The sequence below is a fragment of the Salvia hispanica genome, chromosome 4 (assembly GCF_023119035.1).
Source record: "Salvia hispanica cultivar TCC Black 2014 chromosome 4, UniMelb_Shisp_WGS_1.0, whole genome shotgun sequence".
In the NCBI taxonomy this organism is placed as follows: Eukaryota; Viridiplantae; Streptophyta; class Magnoliopsida; order Lamiales; family Lamiaceae; genus Salvia; species Salvia hispanica.
Genome location: NC_062968.1, coordinates 49,077,041 through 49,090,931, shown reverse-complemented (window position 1 = coordinate 49,090,931; position 13,891 = coordinate 49,077,041). Strand labels below are relative to the sequence as shown.

The following is a 13,891-nucleotide window of genomic DNA, read 5'->3' as shown; positions in this document are numbered from 1 at the left end:
TTTTTCTATATCGACTAAGTATGATATAATAGTCACAATGAAGCTGTTTGAATTAGTGGATTTTATCATAACTTGTACTCAATCTGCATATAATTGAATAAAACTAACTTGTTCGTCTGGATACTAGTTTATACATCATTAACTCATACTACCATTTTGAATTCCACATGAGTTTACCTCAACTACTCTATAGACATGTGAGAAAATGTGAGCATCAGGTAGCAGCAATGATGGGCAACAAGCCATTGTAACGGAGAAATGCATAAGGTGTAGGTTCACGACCTCAAAACTCCAGGAAGACTTGATAGAGTTGGTGTGAGTGTTGAAGGGTGTTATGATTTAGAAGAAATAAAGGACCCAATATTATGGGGGCGATACACATAATAAATTTGTGTCAAAACAAGTAAGCCATTCTGATCGGAATAGGATGAGTCCTCTAACCTATTTCTTGATCGACATCATATATAGAGTATAGACTCATCAAGTACACCTGGAAGAGGTTAGTGTAGTTCCAAATCCACAGCAGCATAATGCAGCTGTAGACCCCATACCATGTCAAAGTACACAGCCACACACTTTTAGCTGATTGCCGGATACTAGGCCTTCATATTGTTTGGTTACTATATGCTGAAACGTGTGGCCAAAATCATGGAATAGCGCCTCAAGCTCATTGATTCACTGGTTAATCAACACGACAAGAGAAAATGTGAGCTTTAAAATGGAATCTGAAGCTTCTGAACTATGGTCATGAGACTTGGCTTGTCCCTTGTTGCAAACAATATTTGTGATTGGTAAGCGGGAAGAGAGTATGGATCAAAGTAAAAGTAGGCAATGGGAGCACTTGATCAAAGTAAGTTTGTAGAAGCTGACATCTTTAATTCCCAAAGCCTTTTACTAATATCCTGTTGATTCAATAGTACCTTGCCCTCTGGCATAGACTCATAGCTCTTCCAAGTCTACAGAATTTTATCAAACTACTTATCAGGAAAGCGCTTGCTGCGTTAACTAGACATGCTGAATCTCACTCTTCTCTATAAGATCCTTTGGTAATACAGTTGAGTCCATTTATAAAAGAGTGAACTTCGAAAATGGTCCCTCGACTATGGGTTTATCTTGAAAATGGTCCCTGAACTTTAAAAATATCACCAGTAGTCCCTGAATTAAGGGTTAATATAAAAAACGGTCCTTTTTGCACTGTTTCGAGATGAAAATGCCCCTTTGAGGGGTTTTGGGGGGTTTGGGCAATTTGGTCTTTTTACACTTTTAACATTTTAAATATGATATTATTTTAGTTATATACTAAATCTGATATTATTTCAAAATTATCATTCATCTTTCCTTTTGTCATCCTTCACTTTGTTTCTTCATTTCAATATTAGATTTAATTTTAAAAAATTAAATTTTAAATTTCAATTTTTAAATATCAATAAATTTTTTTAATTATAAAAATTAATAAATAACAAAAATTAATAGTCATAATCAATATTTAATAGTGTCTAATATTTAATCAATAAGATATGACAACGCCTTAGTTTTAATCAATATTTAATAGCTTTAATCATAAATAGATCATATAACACGATTTATTCTGAAATAAATATGCATCTAATGTAAGACTAATATAATCTTTGTTTATTAATTTGAAAACAATCAAAATGACTAGAAAATTTCAACAAAAATAATCCTATATAAAATTTTTAGTCAACTTCATAATATTCAATCACAAGCAATTATAACAACCGAACGAAGGCTAAATAGAATAGTTCTTATTTTTCCATCATGATTAATATTATTTTTCTGTACTTCTTCAATTCAGCTGAATATTATATTAAATAACAAAAATTAATAGTTTTAATTAATATTAATAGTGTCCATGAATTAATAGTTTTAATTAAAAAAATTAATTGATATTTAAAAATCAAAATTTAAAATTTAATTTTATAAATTAAATCTAATATTGAAATAAAGAAACAAAGTGAAGGATAGCAAAAGGGAAGAAGAATGATAATTTTGAAATAATATCAGATTTAGTACATAACTTAAATAATACTCCCTCCGTCCGCCATTAGGAGTCCCATTTCTTGGCGGCACGGGTTTTAAGAAATGTTAAGAAAAGTTGGTGGAAAAAAATTAGTGGAATAGGGGTCCCACTTGTATATATTATTTTTAAATGAAATGTGAGTGGAATGAGTAAGGTGAATGTGGGACCCTATTACCATTTATGGTAAAAGTGAACCGGGACTCCTATTCGCGGACGGACTAAAATGGAAAAACGGGACTCCTATTCGCGGACGGAGGGAGTATCAGATTTAAAATGTTAAAGTGTAAAAAGACCAAATTGCCCAAATCCCTCAAAACCCCTCTAAAGGGCTTTTTTTGTCTCGAAACAGAGCAAAAGCACCGTTTTTGATATTAACCCTTAGTCCAGGGACGACTGGTGATATTTTTAAAGTCCAAGGACCATTTTCGAGATAAACTCATAAACTCATAGTCCATGGACCAATTTTGAAGTTCACTCTTTGTAAAAATAACTAACAATTTGTATTTGCCATAAATAAAATTTCGTTTCACGTTTCCTTTATAAAAATAACTACTCCATATTCTCATGATAGATTCAATGATAGATTGGTAGTCAAATAAATTGTTGAAAAAGGTAGATTAGAAATGAATATTTAAACGAAATTTCTTAGCCTTTCTAATTGAAGATGAACAAAGTTTGTTTGTACTACTATATTTAATCAATTGATGTGGCTGGAATAGGCATTACTGATTTAATAATAGTACTAGTATTATTTTATTTTTTATATTCGTTGTTTATCAGTATTTTAGAAATTAGTAGAAAACATGAAATATTATGGAGTACTACTAAGACGGGTTTTAATTGGTCCAAATTTGTTGTAGCTTCAGAGACGAGAGGTTTGAACGTGGTAACGGACAAAACGACACGGCCCTCGCTACTGAATTTTCGACCACAGCCAACAACAAAATCATTTCAAACCACCACTTACATCGTCTCTCGCTGTCACTCCTATTCCCCACCTACACATACACATTATACTGATATCGTCAATATAGATTTCACTTGTTGGATTTTCATGTAGCTATATATTCGGATGTAGCCTCAGAATCTTGACTATGCTTCTATTCATCTCTCTCTACATTCTACAACAATGCCTTCTCCAATTCTCCTGCAATTGCCCCCTCAATTCCGCCTTATCTTCACTGGAATTTCGCTATCGCAGTCCAAGCAAGATTTTTCCCGCAAATTGTTCTTGTGTCAGCCGCGTCCCCTGCTTAAGTGTTTGGCCGAGGAGAGAGAAACTTCAGGTGAAGCTGTTTTATATGCGAATTTGGTTTTTAATTGGATGATAAGAAAACAACATACATTTTGGGTGGATCACAATAATTTATTCAACCTAAATGCTACTACTAGTATGTAGTTTTTCTTCTCAATATTATTGTCACTTGAATTTCATTCAACGGAAGGACCTGTTTTCTGCTCTTTCTTCACTTCAACAGGTCGTGGAAGTTAAGTCTATTGGGATCGTTTCCACGCGGAAAATTAATCGGAGACACTTGTTAAAATCAAGTGGTGAGTACACGTTTCATTCATGGTAACCTAATTTGCTAAATACAGTAAGCAATAAGAGAAACAGAGAATCCTATGCATGTCTATTCACTATTAAGATTGTTGTTACTTGTTACTAAAGTAACCACTTGTGGACTCTTTCTGATAAACTCTGTTTCTCTTCTCTGGGAACATATTTTTCAGGTCTCCGACCACGAGATGTTAGAAGCGTTGATCCATCATTGTGGTTAACCAATACAATGCCTTCAATATTGGTACTAAACTACTATCGCTATTGTTCATATTGTGTAATTACTTATGATAAGTCCTCACTTCAGATTGTTAGCCATGCGGTCTAAATTTCAAGTATTAAACGTAATTTGCATTGGCACAAAACTGGATCTGCCTGCCTCACTTATATATAAAGTTCTGTGTGTAAATCACTTCGGATTTAGAAAACTGTAATTTCAATGATAAATAATCATATAGGTGCTGGTTTTCATTTTTCCCGTACTTTTCAATTGAATGGTTAAACATATGTTTCAGGTTTAATCATGGAAACCAGTTTTTGAATTCACAAATCAACTGGTTCATAATGATTGCATGTCTAATTTCTAACTCAACAAGGTACGGGAATATGCAATTTTGCTGAACTTGGGATCTTTACGTGCGATTGCAATGCAAGAACGTGTTTATATATTCAACTATAACCGGTATTCCCCCTCCTCTATCAACTTTTCTTGTCAATTCTTTATAAGTTCTCACATTCTCTCAGTGAACCAAAATGTACTTCTTGGTAACTTACAGGAGAGCAGGAAAAGCTTTTATTGATGCGTTGTTACCCCGCTTAAACCCGAAGAACATGCATGGAGGGCCCTCAATGCCATTTGTGCTTGAGGTAGATTTCTTCATGAATCATTTCAACAATTAATAACTTCGGTGTTGCTTTTTTGAATCAGAGCACTTCACTCTTTGCGAATAAATTTTTTCTCCATGAGTAAATCCCGGCGTGTGGATTACAGTCATTCTCACACACATTCTTTGCAATGGTTTAGAGGTTCAAGTTGATTCAATGCAATCAACTGTAGGTACTATCACAGTCCTAGATCCTCGAGAAACTCATAGTTTGAATCACAAGAGCTAATTCTGTAAGGGAATTATTGGCTTGGTTGATGTTTCTTACTTCTTAGGGTATTGTTGACCTGTCAATAGTTTTCTCTCTTGGAGGGCTATGATTGAATCATGGCACTGAAGAAAATTTTGAAAACTTGTATTCTTTCTTGCAAGTTAAAATTCATAAAGATTTTTAACATGTCTAGGCACTTAGTCCTACATGTAGTTCAGTCCTGGTCATCATTTCATTACTTAACAAAATGCTTCAATAAAAGCTTTTTGCTGAAATAGCCTGACATTTGTTCACTGAGATGCTTGCAGGTAGTTGAGGCAGCACTACATTCTCGAATACAAGGCATGGAACAGAGACTATTGGATTTAGAACCACGTGTAAGTAAGAAATACTAGTAACTGAATGTTATTGGTAATTACTACTCCATCTATGCTGAAACCTTAGTTTGTTTTGTCTTAATCTACTTTTTCTAAGTTGAAGCCATTGAGTTTCAACTATTCATCCCTGCCATGCTATTAGTGTCATAAAATATGTGTAAACTTAAATAGTTTCATTCCAAAGCCTGGGTGACATGAGAATTTTCACTTTTGAACATCATCCAACAATTCTGTGCCCAACTTCCTAGATAAAGAATACCTAAACCTTTATTAACAGGTTGGTGCCTGGAACCTCTATTTCGTCATACTAGTTTTGAGCTACAGCAGTTCTCATTCATATGTGCATTCCAGAAGGAATCAGAAAGCAATGCTTTCTACTGCCAGGTCCAACATAGATATTTATCTAAACTGTTTTACAAAAACAAAATGTATATATCCTCTTGCTATATATAGCAGAATATTCAAAGCTTACTTGTATAGTTGTATATACAGCTATTGTGTGACTGTCTGTTATTTTCTGTAACTATTACTCTTCTTGCAGGTCCAGGGTTTGCTTGAGGTTCTTCCTAATCGATTGACTGCCAACATACTGGAAGAACTTCGAATTAGCAAACAAACACTAGTATAGTTTTCAACTTAGTTCTGGCTATCTTGGTATTGGCTAAAATGTATTTATCAACTCATAACTAGCTACTCACACACTTTTTTATGACTAAAGGTAGAATTGGGCTCAAAGGCCGGGGCTTTGAAGCAAATGTTGCTTGATATCCTTGAGGACACCCATGAAATACGGAGAATATGTATCATGGGAAGAAACTGCACTCTGACAAAAAATGATGATATGGAATGCTCTGTTCCCTTAGAGAAGGAGATAGCTGAGGGTAAGTCTCGTCAAGTTTGATTCATGAAAATATAAATTACATCTATAATCTGCACAAATCACTTGAAATTGTACAACTTGTGATCTAAGTATTGGTCCTTGGATTTCTCAGAAGAGGAAGAAGAGATTGAAATGCTTTTGGAAAATTATCTCCAAAGGTAATTCCTTGACATTCCTTGACATCCATCAGTTCATTGGAATGGAAGGGGGTTACATTGGTGGTGCCTATTATGACAGTGTAGGAGATCTTTTCATATTTGAAGCTTTTTACTCTGTTACGTTAGTGCTACCCCTCATGTCTATAAACTCGTAGATCGCGGGCCGCGGCCCGGGGTGGGTGTGGGGGAGGTGGTATAGTTATCTTTGAGAAACTGTGTTCAAGAATGTCCTATTATTGGGTTTTCCGTACCAAACAATCCTTTGTTTTAGCTTAACCTTGATGAGGAAAGAAGAGTCTGTTTTCTTTGACCATATACTTCCTTATCTCCTTACTTCATTTATTCTGCTGAGCCACCTTTTTTTAACAGTTGAGGCTGCAGTAGGCGGTTCAGTCATATTGTAGTAGTTACAGACTAAATTATTTCATGTAATGGCAGATGTGAATCTTGTCATGGTCAAGCAGAGAGGCTTCTTGATTCAGCAAAGGAAATGGAAGATTCAATTGCCGTTAACCTGAGGTTTGCTATTTGCAATTACTTCTTTTTCTTCATTTTTTTGTAGTATTTGTTATCATTATAATGCCAACACTAATGGTTTTTCTTGTAACTGCCTTAACTGTATTGCTATCTTTTTATGTTATCAGTTCTCGGAGACTTGAGGTAAGTCGAGTAGAACTTCTCCTTCAGGTTGGGGCATTATGTGTGGGAGTTGGTGCCCTATTTGCAGGTATTGGCCGATGAGAGTTATCTTAGTTATACATTATCTTGGTAATTTGATGAAACTGGTTTTCTTTTAGTTTGCAAAATGATGTCGAACACTGGAAGCTTATGATGGAGTTTCTCCTTGAAATTCTACAATTAAGCTCTTTGCATAAGCACATGATACATAATAGTAGTAGTATTTGGTATGGTCAATGAACAAAGTGAAAAAAAACCATGGAATCTGTATTCAGTTTCAATGCCCTTTAGAAGGTGAAAACTGAATTGTGCCTAAATCAAGTAGTAGCTTATTACAAACAGAAATTCAGTTGAAGATACATTTGTTGGATGCTATAGTTTTGGTTATTGTCATAACATTACACCAAACGTGGCAGGTATATTTGGCATGAACTTGAGATCGCATCTTGAAGAACGTGTGGTATGATCAACTTGTTCTCCCTTACGTGGTATCATCCTCACTCAGGCACTATCATATCATTTCATCTGGTGAAAACTTGTTTTGCAGTTCGCCTTTTGGCTAACAACATCAGCAATTTTTGTGGGTGCTCTGCTTGGATTCTTTATCATGTATGCATACCTCAGGCAAAAGAAGATCTTGTAAACATCAGAGAAACGCCATAATCGGCACCAAATGCAATTTCGGATGTGGACAAATACAGGATTATATGAAGGTGTTGGTATATATATACAGTTAAAGAGCCCCTGCGGTAGTCAGTTGCTTATGACGTGCGATGCTTCATCTTCTGAGTGTGACCCAACTGGAGGCTGTATCAGTATGTAACATTTTCATGTGAAGCACGAGACTAGTGAACAAGAGAACTCATAATAATGCATTGTTGTAGGTGGTGGTGGTGAGTAGGTACCTAATTCATTGCTTACTCATATCCGAGGGTAGATATTTATCTCTTAGCTAAATAATGATTATTAGTGCTGATTGCGATATTATGTTTGTATGTAGCTTAGGATGAGTATTGCTCTCTCATTTCTAGATATCTTCTATTTTCCCAACTTGAACCTACTTTCATCAACTCTCCAATTATTTTTTTAAAAACTTTTTTGTGACTTGGAATGAAGATGCTCGTGATGTTGCTAATACTGTATTTGCTATATTTTGTTAGTGTCTAGCAGCTTGCAAATCACATAAAAGAGATTTAACTGTAATAAGATAACTTTGAACAACACCTGAGCAACATTAGTTAAACAAGGGGCTAATTTATGTTGGGGTGAACTACAAAAATAGTATCTACGTATATCAGGTCGAACGCTAGAGGTATCTATGTTTAAAAAAATACAACAAACCCCTCTACGTATAGATATAATATCATTTGAGGTCCTTTTACACTATTTTTGGTCATCCATGTCCTTTTTTCTTTCTCTTTTTTACATTTATGCCACTAAGGGCATTTTTGTCTTTAAATGTGCCAAAAAAATAAGGAATGAAACGCAATTCCTCTTACTTTTCTTTACTTTTTGTATACTATTTTCATTTATTATTTAAATACTTAAAATTTAGATTCATAAATTAATATACTTACAAATTCTAATTAAAATATCAAATTTTATATGTATTTATTTATTTGTTCAATATTTTGTATTTTGCACTTTTTCTTTTTCAGTGTAATATTTATTTTTAAAAATTCTAATTACAAAAAGTATTTTTGAAAATAAAATCATATCATAGTAATATTATATAGAAAGGTAAAAAGTGTAAAAAATAAATACGTAATACTCTTAAATCTAATTTGTAAGTAGACTAATTTATAAATCTAAACTTTAAGTATTTAAATAAAAAAAAATGCATAATAGAAAAAGAAGTAATAATTATAATAATTATAAAAATAAGAAAGACCAAAACACCCTTGGAGTGGCATTTTGGATAAGAAGTGAAGGGGAAAAGGGCATGAATGACTGGAAATAGTGAATAAGGACCTCAAATGATATTATATCCATACGTAGAGGGGTATGTTGCATTTTTTGAAACATAGGTACCTCTAGCGTTTGACCTAACATACGTAGCGACTATTTTTATAGTTCACTATTTATCTTGATCATTACTCGCATAGAAATAATTTCGCTATTACAATCAAAGTTGAAAAATCACATGAAAATATGAGAGCTCAACTCCTCTTACAATGAAATAATGTCGGTCAGGTGTACAACTCTTCTCGGACAGCATGAGGTGCTAGTGCTACTATACATCATCTATTTTTATCGCGTAGGAAAACAAGAATTTCGAGTAAATACATGGCCAAGGTTCAAAAAATTGACTGAACATATTGTGATAGAGATTTAATAATTTTTAGTTTTGGGCATCATTCCAAGAAGTTCCATCATCAGGGCCAAATGATCCTACAAGTAGGGGACAATATATAATTAATCATCTTCATCAATAACAACAGATGTTGATTGATTGGAATTATGAAAATTGATGGCCATGAAATGATTTCAGAGATTGTGGTATCAACAAAAGACAAAGGAAGAAAACTAAGCACAAAAAGAAAATAGAGTTGAAACTTGAAACCAAGGAGTTGAAAGCCACTTAACAACAGAGTTGTGTGCAATTGACAAGAAAGAAAAACATGCCAATGTTAAATCTGAACCAATGCAGGCAGCTTCGGAGAAGTTAAACAAGTTCCACAACTAATCATGACATGAAGCAGAACACGGATATAGGGGATAACAAAAAGACAGCTTACATCTGAACCAATGCATTGCTGCTTCAGTGTAGTGCTGTGCACTCTTTTGGACCTTCAAAGCTACATATATCTATCACCAGATTCATGAAAACAATAATGGAGCTTAGCAAGTGAAGTTACAAATGATAAGAATATAACAGAGGTATGAGGTATTGGCAGGGTAGAAATTTTCAAAAATGGGCGTGTGATTCTCCACATTTAAGCAAAATCACTCTTCCTAGAATGTCACCGAATTAATGCAGTGATACAGGAAAAATCAAGATATAATCCAACATCCACTAAAATCATATGTAGCAACATCAACATGCTTGCTTATTTTAATTGAAAAAAATACAATATGTAGCAACATCCGTCAGGTATTATTAACTTGTTCAATAGAAAGAGATGAAACGGAGAGTTATACTGGAACAATGAATAGTATAGAAAAAGATGTTTGCCGTAAAAAAGGCACCATGCAGAATTATTTTGATTCCATCCCTCCAAAATTATTTGCTGAAATCGCCAATAATATGAATACGGCTGAATTGTTTCTTGGACGCCCAACAGAAAGTCAGGCCCAAGAGCCCACAATAGTTTGTTACGTTATGTTCCAACGGGTTAGTTGGGCCTAGTCATTTTTGTATAGAAAGTGAGAGAGTGAACAGAGAGATCGAGCTTGAGAGTCTTTTCGATCGTATAAGCTGGTTCAATTGAGACTTATAAAATCTCTTCTTGCTTGTTTTTCAATAAAGAAGTTCCATCTTTTTCCGTAAATTCTTCATTGCCGTATTTGTTTACGATTCAATTCTTGAAAAAGTGAATAATATACAATTATACATGTAAGATTTTAAATACTACTCCTTTTCTTTTTATATTATATTGCATCTATTTAACCATACTAAATGTAAAAAAGATTGTGTTAATATATAAAACTACGTATATTATTTTAATATTATATTCTCTACATTCATTCTATTAAGAGTGTCGCTATGAATTTAAGTATAATAGCGTACCCATAAAGTTGAACCACTATCATAGAATGTGGATGGCACCTCGTATGCTCTATAACATGAGATAGATAACTTTAATATTTTAAGGACACAAACTCATATCGAATAAGCATATTACTTTATTTATCAAGTGGGAAATTTAGAACTTAATTCAAATCCTACTATAAGTGTAGGAATTAAGTACATTTTGACTCCACGATTGTCCATATTTTATGCCTTCAGATCGGCATAATATGTTGTAAGCCATCCTTCCATAATCTTAACCTCTGTTTTTCTTTGCGTCACCAGCCATTCTGGATCACTGTCTTTTGCACCAACTATATCCAAACAATGTGAACCTGCAAAATATATCCACTATCTTAATTCTCATATCTCAATCTCAATCTCAATCTCTCGTCCACATTATTCTCCCTCTTACTCTATTTTCTTTTCACTTTAACTATTTATTGTCATTTTCATTTTTACAAAACACGTATGGAAAATAAATGTGTCATTTAGGCTGGGACAAACGAAGTATTTAAAAAGACATACCATTACGCGTGGTCACTGCAAGGATACTTTCAGACAAGTCTTCTAGCACACTGTGAAAGATATATATCAGAATTAGTTCAAATATATACCACGGAATAAAATGTTAAGAGTAATGATTGCAAGATATTTTTTGTCAGACTAATTTCTGATACGAAACCATTAAAAATAATAGTAACATTAATGTCATACCCGCACCATTAGTTTGCTTTCGATATATTAATGTGGAACTAGAAATGTAACGTCCTCTCTTTTCGTGAAGTTTTAGTGGAACTCGAGCCTTTAATGAAACTTAATCTTTTTAGTTGCAAAGTAAAAGCTAAAGAAGTAAGTGAGCGAGTTAAAACAGACTAAAGATACACTTCGGAAAAATAAAGTGTTTCGAATGGTATTTCGTGTTCAATAAAATGAACAACTAATAAAATAGATTACATGGATCAAAGTCCTCTATGAAAGAAAACAAGGAAAGGAAAATAAACTTTGGAGTGCACTTCGGGCCTTTTCTCCAGGCCCAAATTAGGGCCCGTTTCGAGCAGACCCGTCGGCCCAGACCACGAACCCAGGCCCGCTCGCGGTGCAGCCAGGTAGTAGCCGAGATTTCACTCTCACCTGCAAGATAAAAACAAGTTTTAATGGCTAAGGAACAAAGAGTAATTAAGGGACTACTATTAGAAGGGAAGAAACAACCTTTCTTTTGCTATGGAGGACCAAAGACTTACCAAAAGGGGAAAAGTCAAGCCTGCAAATCCTCCACCCTAATGCAGCACCTGTTTCTCACCAGCCACAAGCAAACAATGGGAGTTATGAACCAAAGTACTATGAGAGCATGTGAGAACAAGTTAAATTAATTAGTCAAACTCTAGTACACCAAGTAGCACCAAAATGTGTCAAGTAAAAGGCTGCTTTGGGGATCAAGAACAAGAGATATGCTGGGCAATAAACCAAACAAGGTCAGCCTCATTAACTCCCCTAAGGTACACAAAATCAGGCCAAGCCGAACAACCTCTTGCTCTCCCTACATATACAAACAAGAAGCCAATTCAAATCTTGGTCAGAATCAAGGAGTTCCAGATTTTTGCAGCTAACAAATTCTTGACCCAACTTTTCGCCCCATAAATATGTGTGTCTCCACTTAGCCTCATTTCTTCACCCCAAACACTTCAATCAGAATTTGTGAGTGAAAATAGCAAGTTGGAAAGTGAGATAGTTTGAGTGTTAAGAGCAGGGGATCAATAGAAAGCAGTAGCTACTTCCAAGAGGTAATACACTTCCATCTTTTTCTTCCAAATATTAGTTCATATCATTCATGTAGAACACCATCACTTAACAATCTTACATCATAATGAAACAAGGGAACATTAAGCTACTGCTCTTATCTAAACACAGTAGCAACCCCATAGCTAACCCTCACCCCTACGCTTATGAATCATGAATGCAAGTTGCAGAATTTTAGTCCACTTCACACATTAGAGCAAGCACAAGAACAATAGGCTTAAGCCCTTTTTTTATTTTTGCCCAGCAGTTTCACTTTTTGCCTCTTTTTGAAACTCACGTTTAAGACCAGAAACTAGCTCACACTTAATAAGAATCGAAGTAAACAAAAAGGGAAATAGGCTTTATGACAGAAGACTTAGCTTTAGGCCGACAACCGAAGGACTGTCCGGCGACGAACCGGCGGCGACGGAGGCTGTGGCCGACCGCGAGCAAAGGAGCTCCGGAAATCCGTCAGGACGACGCGAACTCGACGGAGGAGAGGAGGATGGGAGAGGCGGCAGCAGCGCTGGTCTGAGAAGCGGACCGAGCGGCGCCGGCTGCAGTTGGAGACGTCGGCGACGGCGACGGGAGGCAGCGACGAGCAGCTTCCAAGCTCTCGGACAGCAGCCACCTCGAGCGCTACACGAGGAAGAGCAGCCTGGAGCGCTGCGTCGCGGCAAGAAGGAGGGAGGCGCTGCCTTTCGGCTCTCCGGTCTAGGAATTTCAGATTTGAGAAAGAATTCGCCGGAGAAGAGCGGTCGACGGCGGAGAGATGGGATGTGTAGAGATTTGAGTTTTGATTTAGAGAATCAATTTTTGGGGTTTTCGTTCTTGAAAGAGAGTGAGACCGAGGGTTTGTGGGGGGAGGACATCAGATTCTCCGGCGGCGCAAGGGAGGCGCCGACCGGAGCATCTAGCGGCGGGCGACGAGGAGGCGCCGCCACACTTCTCTCCGCTTAGGGTTTCGGTTGGGAGAATGAGGGAGAGAGAGGGAGAGGTCGATGGGTTATGGTTAGATTTGGGCCTCTCCTTATTTCTTTTGTTTTGGGCCTCATATTAGTTAATGAGATGGGCTAGTGGTGTAAGCATTTTTTTATTTGGGCCACTAATTAAATTAAAGTAGGTGTGAGGAATCTAATTAAATCATGGGCCTTACTATATTATGGATTTAATAATTAATGGTTCGCAATTTATTTCCACGAGGATAAGTCTGAATTTTCTTTCCGGAATTTAGAATGAGAGCTCAAATGATTAATTTTATGAAATTGTGATGCTTTAACGATGAATAGACCTCGAGCCAAATTTTTAGTACTTAAATGAATGGCTTAGGAGGAAACACCCTCAAGTTAAGCGAATAATTTTTTCCCAATTTAATTAAATCTACTGATTTAATTAATATTCAAGAATTCTAGAACTCTTCTAGAAAAATTAGAGGAAGAATAAAATGATCACGCACTTAGGATGCATTCATGTTTAAGCTTAACGGATATCTCAAAATCTAATTAAGTATCATTTTATTTCCTAAAGGGACGTCTTCGAACGTCATCTAAGACCAAGTTAAGGAAATTTCGGAAGGAGCTTTAGCTTTTGAGGTG

At 35.6% G+C, this 13,891-nt stretch overlaps 1 protein-coding gene and 1 long non-coding RNA gene across 3 annotated transcripts in view; one reads left to right on the top strand and one right to left on the bottom strand.

The window, feature by feature from the left end:
- The first annotated feature begins 3,366 nt into the window (after nt 1-3,366).
- The window catches only part of LOC125222286 (magnesium transporter MRS2-11, chloroplastic-like), an 11,006-nt gene continuing 481 nt past the window's right edge, over nt 3,367-13,891 (top strand). The window contains exons 1-12 of one of the 2 annotated variants that reach the window (XR_007176511.1): nt 3,367-3,592; nt 3,773-3,843; nt 4,196-4,281; nt 4,376-4,466; nt 5,003-5,071; nt 5,613-5,693; nt 5,790-5,952; nt 6,064-6,109; nt 6,548-6,628; nt 6,754-6,836; nt 7,204-7,247; nt 7,335-7,506. Coding sequence is in view for 1 of the 2 variants with exons in the window: in XM_048124808.1 (XP_047980765.1) it covers nt 3,421-3,592; nt 3,773-3,843; nt 4,196-4,281; nt 4,376-4,466; nt 5,003-5,071; nt 5,613-5,693; nt 5,790-5,952; nt 6,064-6,109; nt 6,548-6,628; nt 6,754-6,836; nt 7,204-7,247; nt 7,335-7,430 (1,083 nt within the window). In the remaining variant the exon portion in view is untranslated. Of the gene's footprint in view, nt 3,593-3,772; nt 3,844-4,195; nt 4,282-4,375; nt 4,467-5,002; nt 5,072-5,612; nt 5,694-5,789; nt 5,953-6,063; nt 6,110-6,547; nt 6,629-6,753; nt 6,837-7,203; nt 7,248-7,334; nt 7,858-13,891 lie in introns of those variants that run through there. The other variant, XM_048124808.1, reaches the window with a different exon arrangement.
- LOC125222288 lies at nt 10,619-11,112 on the bottom strand. The gene is made up of 2 exons (XR_007176514.1): nt 11,046-11,112; nt 10,619-10,852 (listed from the first exon to the last, which is right to left on the bottom strand). It is a non-coding gene; the product is annotated as an uncharacterized LOC125222288 (long non-coding RNA).